This window comes from Clytia hemisphaerica, unplaced genomic scaffold (genome assembly GCF_902728285.1).
Source record: "Clytia hemisphaerica strain Z4C2 unplaced genomic scaffold, Clytia hemisphaerica genome assembly, whole genome shotgun sequence".
NCBI classification, from domain to species: domain Eukaryota; kingdom Metazoa; phylum Cnidaria; class Hydrozoa; order Leptothecata; family Clytiidae; genus Clytia; species Clytia hemisphaerica.
The window spans coordinates 1,055,936-1,067,809 of record NW_027103598.1 but is presented as its reverse complement, the minus strand read 5'-3'; the positions used below and the strand labels follow the sequence as shown (position 1 = coordinate 1,067,809).

Sequence of the window (11,874 nt, the reverse complement as noted above, 5' to 3'; positions counted from 1 at the left end):
TTTTCGCTCTCCTTTGTTATTGAAAAACGGCCTTAATACGCTAGTGTTAGCCAAGTATGCCTTCACAATGTTTGATTTTATTTAACACTGACCATTTGTTGGCAAAAATATGGTACGGCGAGCGACGTACCTGCCGTACCCGGTGCGGCGTTTCAAGAGTTTCGCCCAAGAAAAAATTTAAAATTTAGAATGTCTAGATTGTCTATGAAAACTCATCATGATGTGAATGACGTGCATCATGATGTGAATTATTTTTTAATCGTTCGATGCTGCACAAGATGTTTTTAGAACTACCTACTTTTACTAATTATTGAAGGAGTAAATACCGCCTTTACTGTCTCTAAGTTACTGCAGTATCAGTGTATTGTATTGTAGTAGCAATATAAGTGAATACGGAGAGACGACCATTATCATTTAGTGCTGACGGAGAAATTTTATCTAGACTCATTCGTTGGATGCAGTATTTGCATCACAAAAGTTGTCATTAAAAAAATGCGCCCGCAGAAAAAAAACTTATTTGTTTAGGTAGATATCGTAAAGTTTTGCTTATTTTGAATAACCTCACCATGACAATAAGTCAATAGGACATCCAAGATTGTGCGAGCGAAGCGAGCAAGAAAANCGTTGGAAAAAACTATTCAAGTTTAAATTTTATGTCTATAAATAATAAGTAATATGTAACAGCAGGCTCTGATACTTTTTGCTCTGAACTTTTTATGAAGTTGAACTATCGTTAGCGCTACAACGCTAAAAAATGAGAAACCTACATTCTCGGGGTTTACTGCATTCTCGGGGTCAGGTGCTGTAGCAATATAAGTGAATACGGAGAGACGACCATATCATTTAGTGCTGACGGAGAAAATTTTATCTAGACTCATTCGTTGGATGCAGTATTTGCATCACAAAAGTTGTCATTAAAAAAATGCGCCCGCAGAAAAATAACGAAAATATTTGTTTGGGTAGATACCGTAAAGTTTTGCTTATTTTGAATAACCTCACCATGACAATAAGTCAATAGGACATCCAAGATTGTGCGAGCGAAGCGAGCAAGAAAATTTTACTGGTTAAATGGTGGAATAGACTTATCTTTTTTGAACAATTTTCTGCATGAAACTCGTGAAGAAACTAAAAGGTAAATAGTTTTATACCGAAATACCGTTTTTTATTGATAAAAATATCGAAATACCGACAAAAAAACAGGCAATTTACCGATACCGGTAGAAAATGAAATACCGTAATCCCGTCGTTTTTTTTTCGTAATACCGATTTACCGATGGTAAAAAGGCCCAATACCGTCGTACCGTAAAAGTGAAACCCCCCTCTTTTCCCGAGTTATTTTTTCCGAGTTATTTTGCTTAAGATTTTGAGCCTCATTTTTCTTATAAAGCTGTTCTTATAAAAAAAGTGTATTTGAATTTAAGAACATAAGGCTTTTGAATACAAAATACAAGTTAAGAACATTTGATAGCTTTGTTGACTCAAGAACACCCCAAAAATACTGTAGTGAAAATAAGAACATGTTAAAAACATTGTTAGGCTTAAAACTAAAAAAAATAGGAACTCCCAAATGCTTCAAAAAATTTGGGATGTTCTTAAGAAAAAAATTCACTGTTCAAAAAAGATAACATAACCCCCGTTTTTAGTAATAAGTTGGAGATTTGATATTTCACAGAAAAGTGCTACCAAGGGGTATTTCGGGTCCCATATCTTCCGAAGGACTTTTCTGTTTGCCTTGAAATTTAAGTTTAACAAACTTCTTAACCTGAACTACCGACTTCCACTGGTGTTAAAATGAACGTTATAGCAAAAGTAGAAAAAAAGCTCAATTTTTTCAATCGCAAATTTAACCGCTAAAAATCGCGAATTTTTCAACCAAATATACATTTAAATATAGCGCTTTTGATTCTCTAAAACAAGCAAAAAAAATTTCCATAATTATATTTTACTATCAAAAGTTACAGGCATTCTTGTTTCCACTGCCAATTATATCTGTACAGACTTCAGTAGTATATGGGCCAGTGAAAACCGGTGGCGGCCGTTTACAAGAATTTTATACGAAAGTCTCTAATCTCAGTACTCTAACTTAGTTCAAAGAGCTGCAAAGTAGTAAACCAATAATGAAAGTTACATTTTATAGTAACTAAACAAAAAGCAATCTAATTCTGTCCAATTCTATGTAAACGCAAGAAAGAAGAAAAACAAAAATCAACATTACATACTTTTTAAAGGTTTTCTGCATTTTGAACTGTTGACACAAACATCATTCTAACGATTTCTGAAACAAAACATTCGAATATTGAATGAAATATTGGAAATCTCGTTCGATGAATTGCAACGGCTTCTTTTGTTCGAAATCGAACACGAGGAGAGCAGGTTGGGTATATTCCCCACATCCACTTGACGTCTTAGGCCAATGAAATTACAAGAATCTACTGATGCAGAATAAATACAAAGCGACATCGTTGGAAAGATATTTTTGAGGGGAATAATCTAATAAATGGTTTATATGGGATAGTCCTCAATCATGAAGTTCAGAAGGCCCAGTTTAAACAAAAAGTTATTTCCTTCCATCTAACGTTGAATGAACGTTGAATGAACGTGAAGGCCGGTCTCCACTTGCGCGCGCTGCTATCGAACTTTTTTGAGCAAAGGAAAAGAAAACTGAAACAATTCCATTGGCGCTCGCAATCTGGTGTAAAACATTCTTGAGCGTTAACACGGACAAAACCTCATTCTGCCTTTTATCACAAATATTATTAAGTCCAATGAAGAAGCCCCGAGGGCTAGAAGTGAATCTCCTCGGTAGGATTTAAAATTTACCGCAAAATTTTGAAAAAAAATATCCCACGAAAACAAAGGAATCGCTACCCTGAGTATCAGAGGTTGAGTTTTCAAAAAATATATCAACCTCTGAAGACCAATAATATAAATTTTATCGCACATGTGTCAATCCAATCACTGTAGAAAGAATCAAAGATGAAGAGCAAATATGGGAATAAAAATATAAACTTTGAACTTAATCCAAGATCTTGGATTGTCGTCATGGTTACTTTTCTCTGCGTTGATTGCGTGCTGAATAGAATGGATTGGTCGGCACAGGTCAATATATGATTTTTGGCCTGTGATTTTCACGGTAAGGAATCTCTAGATTTAATCCGTCACTAAAAATACGGTGCATATTTTAAGGCTTCCATTTTTCTTGCCTGAGAAATGTTAAAGATTCGCTTCTAGCCCTTCAGACTTATACTTCATTGATTCAACCTCGTTAAAACACCTTTTATTCCCCTCTAGTTCGAATAAGATCCAAAATAGCGTGCCGTACTGCTCCAAATGTTTATGCTTTAGAACAAATGAAATTAAGATGAATATACATGCAGCGCGCCAAATACGTTCATATCTTCAAAGGAACCCGCTTTTTAGGCCAGCTGCCGAGGTAGCGAATTGTGTTACTTCGTAGGGCACCCCTTCGATCAGGGCAAATATGCTCTCAATAGGGTGTAGAAATTCACCTCTCAAATCGTCTGCAGTTTTCGAGTACGGGGCCGTCCACATACCTTATCGGGGAAAACTTCGTCGGAGAAAATTTTCGTCGGGGAAAAATATTCGTCACTTGCTTGTAGTTGGTAAACGCATTAAGGCCGGGGAAAATTTTCTTTCTTTGAAAAAATATTCGTCACTTGGCCAAAATTTCGTCACTTTTCCCCGACGAAGTTTTCCCGATAAGGTAGTACGTAGTACGCACTAAAATGTCGAAAATCGAATACCCCCTTCCCCCCCATGTACGCAAACGTACGCAAATAGCTATACCTCCTCCTGGTAAGTACGTACTTTTTTATTCACCCCCCCCCCCCCTCGGTTGAAGAAAATTTCGAATTCAAATCGTTTGGTTCGGACCTTTATTTCATACATGAATCTCAATGTTTATTAAGAAACTTTTTCTTTTCCATGATGCGTATAAGAAGCGCAAAATTCGACAAAAAAAAAACAAGCAAGAAAGGGCTATTAAAAAAAATTGCTCTGCGTACGTACATTTTCCTTTGATAATTTAGTAGTATCCAGAAATGGTATGGTTTCGGCGTCTAGATCACAGAGATAATTCACTTTTAAGGTGGGTAAAAATACCGAAAAACTGCCGACTCATCTGCTCTTGCATAGAATTTTTTTCTCACCGGGAAATTGGCTGTTGTTACCGAGAGTTCATTGTCTAGCTGGAAATAAAGCATCTGTTCTGACAGTTGAAAACCTACCAGAAGACAAGAACAGATAATTCACAAAATTATATGAACTGTCCGAGCATTTGAAATGACTCCAGTTGGCAGATATTTGAGGAAATAACCCCGGGATATTTTAGTTTTGCCAAATGACAGGTATGTCCGAGCCAAAGTTTGAAAATCAACCCTTAGAGAACATTCTGATAAATAACGAGATTGCTCACGAGAATTTTTAACCCGCGCGAGCAAACCTGCACCTGTCAATCATTTTTTAGACTTGTCAATCATTTTTCGCTGCTTTTTTTTCACTTGTGGTTCTGAAAAAAAGTGAAAAAAAAGTGAAAATAATAAAAAAAGACGAAAGTCGATTTTTATGCATTTTTTTTAGTTGAAAGTTTTGGAATACTGGAATTTCAAGAGAATGAAGTACTCTAGGGGCTGAGTTAGGTCTCGTATGCACATCGGCGTATAGTCATTTTTTCTTTTGATCATGAAAGTATATTCCTTGAAGAGTCAGAAAACGTGTGTGGCGTTATTTGGATCAGGCACAAATTTCCATAATGGCGGATTTTAGATTTTCAACCCTTTTTAGCCCTCTTGCTTGAAATTTTTTTTGACTTTAAACATAGACAAATTATATACCAATCGATCACAAATTTTATGCTGATTAAGAAAAATGTAAGAATCATGGTCTGAAAATTTCGTTATCTGGAGATATGAAGCACTTTCGATTTCGATTTTTTGAAATGATTACTTTTGGTTCCAGATTTGCGTGGCTGTAACATTTGATTGGCTTACTTAATTTACTTGAAATTTTCGGAGGGTCTTGTCTACCGTTCAAATAATAAAATTCAGGAAAAGTTTTTTTTTCTACGTGAATTTCGGAATCCATAATGGCGGATTCAAAATTTTCTTTCGTCACATGGGCTCTTAGGCTCTGCTAGCCTAAGAAAAATATTTTTTCAGCTTAAAACCCTGCATATTATGTACCAATCGATCAGAAATTTTATGCTGATTAAGAAAAAGGTCAGAACCATGGTCTGAAAGTTTTGCTATCTCGAAAACTTAGAAAACGTAAGTATTATCCATTTTTTCACGTTCGTTTTCGCCACCCTTGGAGAGACTATTTCCCCAAAATTTGTAGTCCAAATGTCTATGACCCTATGAGGGAGCTGTTTTATTTTTGTAATTTTGGAACCCTTACAGAGACTAAATTGCTTGGTGATGGATTGATTTTGTACCCCTTTGAGGGACTTTCGAGAGTGTGAAAAGGGGACCCGTATGGCTCGCGCATACCCGGCACCAATTTTGCCTAAGTACTAGGTACAAACTTTTTGATTTGTTCTTGCATATTTTCGAAACATTTATGATCTGTTCTGTTACTACCGTGTTTGTCTAACTGGAAAGCAATGATCTGTTTTTATTATAGTTTGATCCGTTCTAGCTCTAAAAGTTGAACAATTCTACCAGATGGCTTACAAACTTTCACGAGCGGAAACTTTCTCGAGGTCGAAAAAACTCGAAATTTACGACATTTACTTTCGCGAATTCGACAAAAAAATCTTTTTAGGGAGCATAAACTTTTCCTTCTATGAAAGCTATACATTCAAAACTTCACAGAACATCCAAGGAGCCAACACTACCGAGTTTATGTATGTGCGTTTTTCTGCGACGGAGACGGTAAGGTTCTAATTTGACTAGATCCTGACCAGTTGAGGGCAACGATAAATCAGCATGTCGTTTACCGTCCTCAATTTTGCGGGTCAGAACTGCAGGTTAATCCAAATCGCTTCAGTCACTCTACTGTCCTCGAAAGTGCAAATACATAAACTTGCTACTATATAGGAAGGAAGAAAATAATACAAAAATGTTGCAATAATAGGAAAAATGTTGCAACCATTATAAAAGAAAAAAAGGGGTGGGGAAGAACTATAGCAACGCGTCAATTCAGTTTAATATCATTTTCGCGGTTGGAAGTGTCAGTAAATGTGCTTTTTTTTTAAAAACTCATATTTAATTGCATAACACAGAAAAGCGATATCAGGTTCCTTCTCCAAGGTGGTTTATCGAATAATTTGAGGAATAAGAAACAACACAAGTGATTGAAGATGAAATATGAAAATGCCAAACATTTGCTTAATTTGACAACAACAAAACAATAATGTAAATTTTATAGCAATAACTTGCGCATATATTTTGGCGGTGATCTGAAAGATCTATTACTATCCCAGGAAGGGTTTACTAGGTTTGCCGGATAACAGCTGGTTGTCCAATTTTCGAGAATTGGAAATTCTTTGGTTAAAAGTCGAGAGAAAAAGCCGAAACTTTGGGAATTTAGGAACCCTTTTTGGTAAATCTTTTCGCAATTTTGCCATTTTAAAGACAAAAATCTGGATTTTCTCCCTTTTTTGTAATGCTTAGGGGTACTGAAATTATTTTTCATGAATTCAACAATCCTTAGCAGGATTTTAAAGGGTGCACCTGTACCTTACGTTTGCCTAGGTGTCCCAGTCTTTCCAAAAACAGGGGTGAACCGTACAAATTTGTTGTTACAATAACAACGATCACAACAATGAAATCATCACCAACAACAATCTTTACAACAATATAAACTTGAATATGAAATAATAATTTTTTTCCTAACAATTTTTGTTTGTTTGACTTATGTCCCATTTACTAGTTATAACATTTAGAATAATATATAAATACCGAAAGCTTCTGTAACAACAAAAACTCTTCAAGTTTACCTGTGGCGACAGCTTCGGAAAAAGTAAGTTGATTTTTGTAAGGTTCAAAAGTTAGAGCTGAATATTGATGGGGAGGGGGCAGACTTTTTTAAGTAAGTTGATATCAGGGATCGAGGGTAAATCGGAGGTTTAAACAAATCTTTACAACTAAACACCCGTCTCCCAGCCCCGATGAAACTTTTTCCTTCAGAGGGGATACAAATTTAAATCGAAATCTCAATGAGGATAAAAATTCTATTGTTCCAAGGTTAAAAAATCCAGTGCAGTGTATTTTTTAAACAATGAATTTTGAATGGGGATGAAATCGAAGTCGAGAAGGTATTTCTTCCATAGGTTACGAAATTTTTGCCAATTTTCCAGTTAGGCCCGTCGGGTCACTTTTCAATGACTAAGGTGAACCATACAGATATAGGGGCCAACGCTATGCAATTGAAAGTGGGGGGCAAATGAATATAGAGTCTAAGGAGGCACAACCAAAAATTTTTACTTTGCAAAAACGTAGGGGCCATGGCCCCGCCCCCCCCCCCCCTTCACGGTGGAGTGGATTCTGGATATGCTGTACGTAAACACAAACAATAACAAACGAAGAAGAAGAGGAAAAAGGTTTTTCAAGTTGTACAACATGTGGTGACACCCCATTGTGCTAAAACAGACCAGAAGCCAACATCATATTCAGCACAACACTACTATTCAGCCTATTCATTCACATTTTTATTCTCGACATCTGAAAATAAATTATTAATAAATTGTTATGCAAAAAGTCAAGTAGGAGATTTATTCAGTATTCACTAAATCGTAAAATATGTAACTTTTCCAACCAGCTAGCTTGCATAATAAATGAAAGAATTGGTTTTAAAAAATGAGATGATATTCGGAAAATCCAAAATTATTGAAAACATTTAGTTTGACGAGCACGGAAATAGTTTACTGTATCGAATGAACTGTGGTCAAACCAAGTTTTTTTTCGACGGAGACTGGAAATGGATTTTAAATAGCGATTTAGTACATAATCTTGAAATTTCGGTGAATTATACAAAATTTTGAGACAGAATATACCTCTTTATTTACACGGAAATCCGTCTGAGACGGGAGAAGTTTGTACACTGGAATTTACAAGTTTCCTGATGTTTTAGACGTACGCAGACTTCAACCGCTACAAGATGCAGCGACAAATCAGCCTTCACCGTAAGGCAATGCAACAAGCACACATCATCAAAACCAAACAAAAAGTTTTCATCAACGTTCAAGGATCTAAATATGAGACATACGAAGGCACGTTACAACAGTTCCCGAACACTTTACTAGGTGATCCGGTAGCACGATCTTATTACTACAGCACTCAGTTGAAAGCATATTATTTTGATATCAAACCAGAACTATTCGAAGCTGTGTTGTTTTTTTACCAATCCAGTGGCATACTTTCCAAGCCAACTTTCTCCAGTGATGTTGAATTCAAACAGACTTTACAATTCTTTGGTTTGATCAAATCGAACAAGAAAAAAATCGATGTTAATGAGATGACATTTCGTGATAAATTATGGGACATTTTAGAACATCCACATCGTTCCAAAATTGGGATGTATGGTGCATACATCTCCTTTGCTATCATTTTAATCTCAGTAGCCATGTTTTGTTGGGAAACTGAATGGCACCGAGGACGTCCTCATTCCCCTCATGAACGTAAATCAACATGGTTCATAGGGGAATGTTTATACATCACTTTCTTTGCGATCGAATATCTATTACGTTTATGGAGCTCACCGAATCGAATACGTTTCGCAGTAACATTCCTCGGTATCATCGATTTATTCTCCATTGTACCATTCTTCATCGCATTATTCTACTCGTTTTACAGTCAAATATCTAATTTACGGATCTTACGCTTACTACAGATTCTACGTATCATCAAACTGTCCCGATACAACTCGGGTTTAAAGATTCTTGCGCAAGCTATATTATCGTGTCGTCGGCAAATGTTTTCTTTAACAATCCTCTTCATGATCACCATCGTCTTTGTATCGACGTTCGTTTACGTCGCAGAATCAGATGTCATTGACGGTAAAGGCTTCGAAAGTATTCCGGAGACAATGTGGTTTGCCGTCATCTCCATGACAACTGTCGGTTATGGTGATGTCGTTCCGAAAACTACACTGGGTAAATTATCCGGAGCTGTCGGTATCTTCATGGGAACTGTGGTACTCTTTCACCTCTTCTTACCCATTTATCTGATGTACTTCTCATTATTTTACGGACAAGAAAAAGAGAAAAACAGGTTAGAGCAAGAAGCGAAACATAAAGCCAAAATATTAAAAGGATTTTCAGAAGCTACCATCTCTTCGCCTGAAACTTTCTATTTCCGTAAAAAGAATTTGACACTTTCTCCAGCTGTCAGTAGTCGTATGAGTCGATTGAGTGCGGATTCAGATTCCAGCACGTCTGATATCGATCTGCATCCGGAGGACGGAAACTATAGTTTAGCAGTGCCTGTTCGGAGGCTAGCAGGGACATCATCTAGTTATGTGCTTTAGCTTAAGCAAGGGGATTGATTTAAAGAAATATTTTTGTACACATGAAGTATAATTTCTAATTAAACTCCGGTTAAAGGAGTTTCTTAAAATCAGTGTTTTTCATATGTAATTGTGCGTAAATCCGATTAATGGTGATAGTCGGGTTCGATTTCCCGATCTTTCGGGTTCGATTCCCGATCTTTCCGGTTTGATTTCCTGATTTGATTTACGTTTGCGCTCGCACTTACTAGGATATACTCTTTTTAAATTTTATGTTATATATATTAAGAAAGGCTGACCACGATAAAGACGTTCGCGTAATGGTTCGCTATTCAAAAATGACAATTACAGAAGTTTGCAGCCGTCATTACGGCTGTTTTATTTAAATATTCAAACGAGAAGAATATATTTGTTAACTATGTAGATGAAAAATGCTTTCAAATATAAGCCTAATGAGTCAGCATAGACTGCTGTTGTCACTGGGTTATTACATACGACTTTTTTCCAGCATTACAAAGACAAGTGATTACTTACTTTTTATTGGGAGAAAACAAAACATCAATCCATGTGTGCAAAACAGCAAGCACCTGAAAATAGGATTAATACTTATCAAAATTTGAACGGGATTTAATTAAATTTTTGTTACTTATTAAAATTCATATCTACCATCATGAGTATTTGTGGCTAATGTTTTTGTATTGAAGGACATCATTTCACGTCATATCATCTCATATCATTTGATTTCACAGAGTTTTTGAGCAAAATTAATACAGTCAAACCTCTCTTATTTGAACCTCCATAATTCGAATTTCGAACTAAAAACATTGGTTGTCGTCTTAGCTAAAAGTGGTGTATAGCACTCTCTGTAATCCGGCTATTTCTATAATTAAAAAAACATCCTTTAGTGCATTGGAGATCGAATTATAGGGAGGAAACTGTAATAACTTTCTCCCCCTCCCACGCCACGAGAGCACAAATCTTGAAATTAAAAGATTATCTGAGAAAGCATTCAATATATTTTTGAAGGAAAATTGGGGTCTAGCGTATTTTTATGAAAATTACAAATTAAACCGAGACATATTTCATGTATTTTTGTAGGAAAATTGGGCTCTAGCGTATTTTTATGAAAATTACAAATTAAACCGAGACATATTTCATGTATTTTTGAAGGAAAATTGGGCTCTAGCGTATTTTTACGAAAATTACAAATGAATCCGAGAAATCTTTCATGTATTTTTGAAGGAAAATTGGGCTCTAGCGTATTTTTATGAAAATTACAAATTAATCCGAGACATATTTCATGTATTTTTGAAGGAAAATTGGGCTCTAGCGTATTTTTACGAAAATTACAAATGAATCCGAGAAATCTTTCATGTATTTTTGAAGGAAAATTGGGCTCTAGCGTATTTTTATGAAAATTACAAATTAAACCGAGACATATTTCATCATGTATTTTTGAAGGAAAATTGGGCTCTAGCGTATTTTTACGAAAATTACAAATGAATCCGAGAAATCTTTCATGTATTTTTGAAGGAAAATTGGGCTCTAGCGTATTTTTATGAAAATTACAAATTAAACCGAGACATATTCCATGTATTTTTGAAGGAAAATTGGGCTCTAGCGTATTTTTACGAAAATTACAAATGAATCCGAGAAATCTTTCATGTATTTTTGAAGGAAAATCACATAATGAACACTGGGTAAAACAATCAATGGTAGGTGTAGATGACATATTCTCTAATTCGATTCTCAAGAGGAATTGGATTTTCATCGAATATTAAGTAGATAAGTAGTAGAAAAATATTTGACAGTGCGTTTTGCCTAGAGGTGTACGATAAAGAAGCATATCGAACAAATAGTGGAGCGTGCAGAATTAGAGAGCGTCAATATTCAATACTCAAAAATTTCATTAGTGCTTCGTTTAATCACACGCATGGCATGCAAAACAGTGGTCTTTGTATTATTATACTGTGCCATGCAATTATTAGACTTTTTATTATACTTTAGATGGGTAAATTAACAATAACGGATTATAAGGTTTTTATTTGTATCACAATTCATTTTCGTGATGAGAAACTATCCAAGAGTATAAATATTTGTATGTGCAAGGATTGCATATCATTTAACGTTCAATTGACAGATACTTTAAGGTGAGCAGTTTTTAGTTAAAGTTGAAGCATAAAACACCTCCTTCTCACAGGATTTTTTCAGCCAGTGGGGGTGAAAATAACTGACTGGAACTCGATGGGGACTACATAATTTTTATGGCTGGGGATTTAAATTTCATTGTTTTTAAGTCAGAAAATTCAGTGGGGTTCGGAAAAATAGCATAATTTTTTGCAGCGAGGATTAATGTGTTGTGATTAGATTATTTTCAGTGGGGACGAATTTAAAAGTAAAATTTTCCAC

General features: G+C 35.5%; 1 protein-coding gene across 1 annotated transcript; it reads left to right on the top strand.

Annotated features, from left to right (window-relative positions):
- The first annotated feature begins 7,856 nt into the window (after nucleotides 1-7,856).
- On the top strand, nucleotides 7,857-10,123 carry LOC136801939 (potassium voltage-gated channel subfamily A member 2-like). Its single transcript, XM_067058635.1, has one exon. The coding sequence runs from the start codon at nucleotides 8,119-8,121 to the stop codon at nucleotides 9,484-9,486; it is 1,368 nt and encodes a 455-aa protein (XP_066914736.1). The 5' UTR covers nucleotides 7,857-8,118; the 3' UTR covers nucleotides 9,487-10,123.
- The last annotated feature ends 1,751 nt before the right edge of the window (nucleotides 10,124-11,874 follow it).

Excerpts from the sequence above, each read along its gene's own strand:
- LOC136801939 (XM_067058635.1), top strand. The coding sequence starts at position 8,119 with ATGCAGCGACAAATCAGCCTTCACCGTAAGGCAATGCAACAAGCACAC.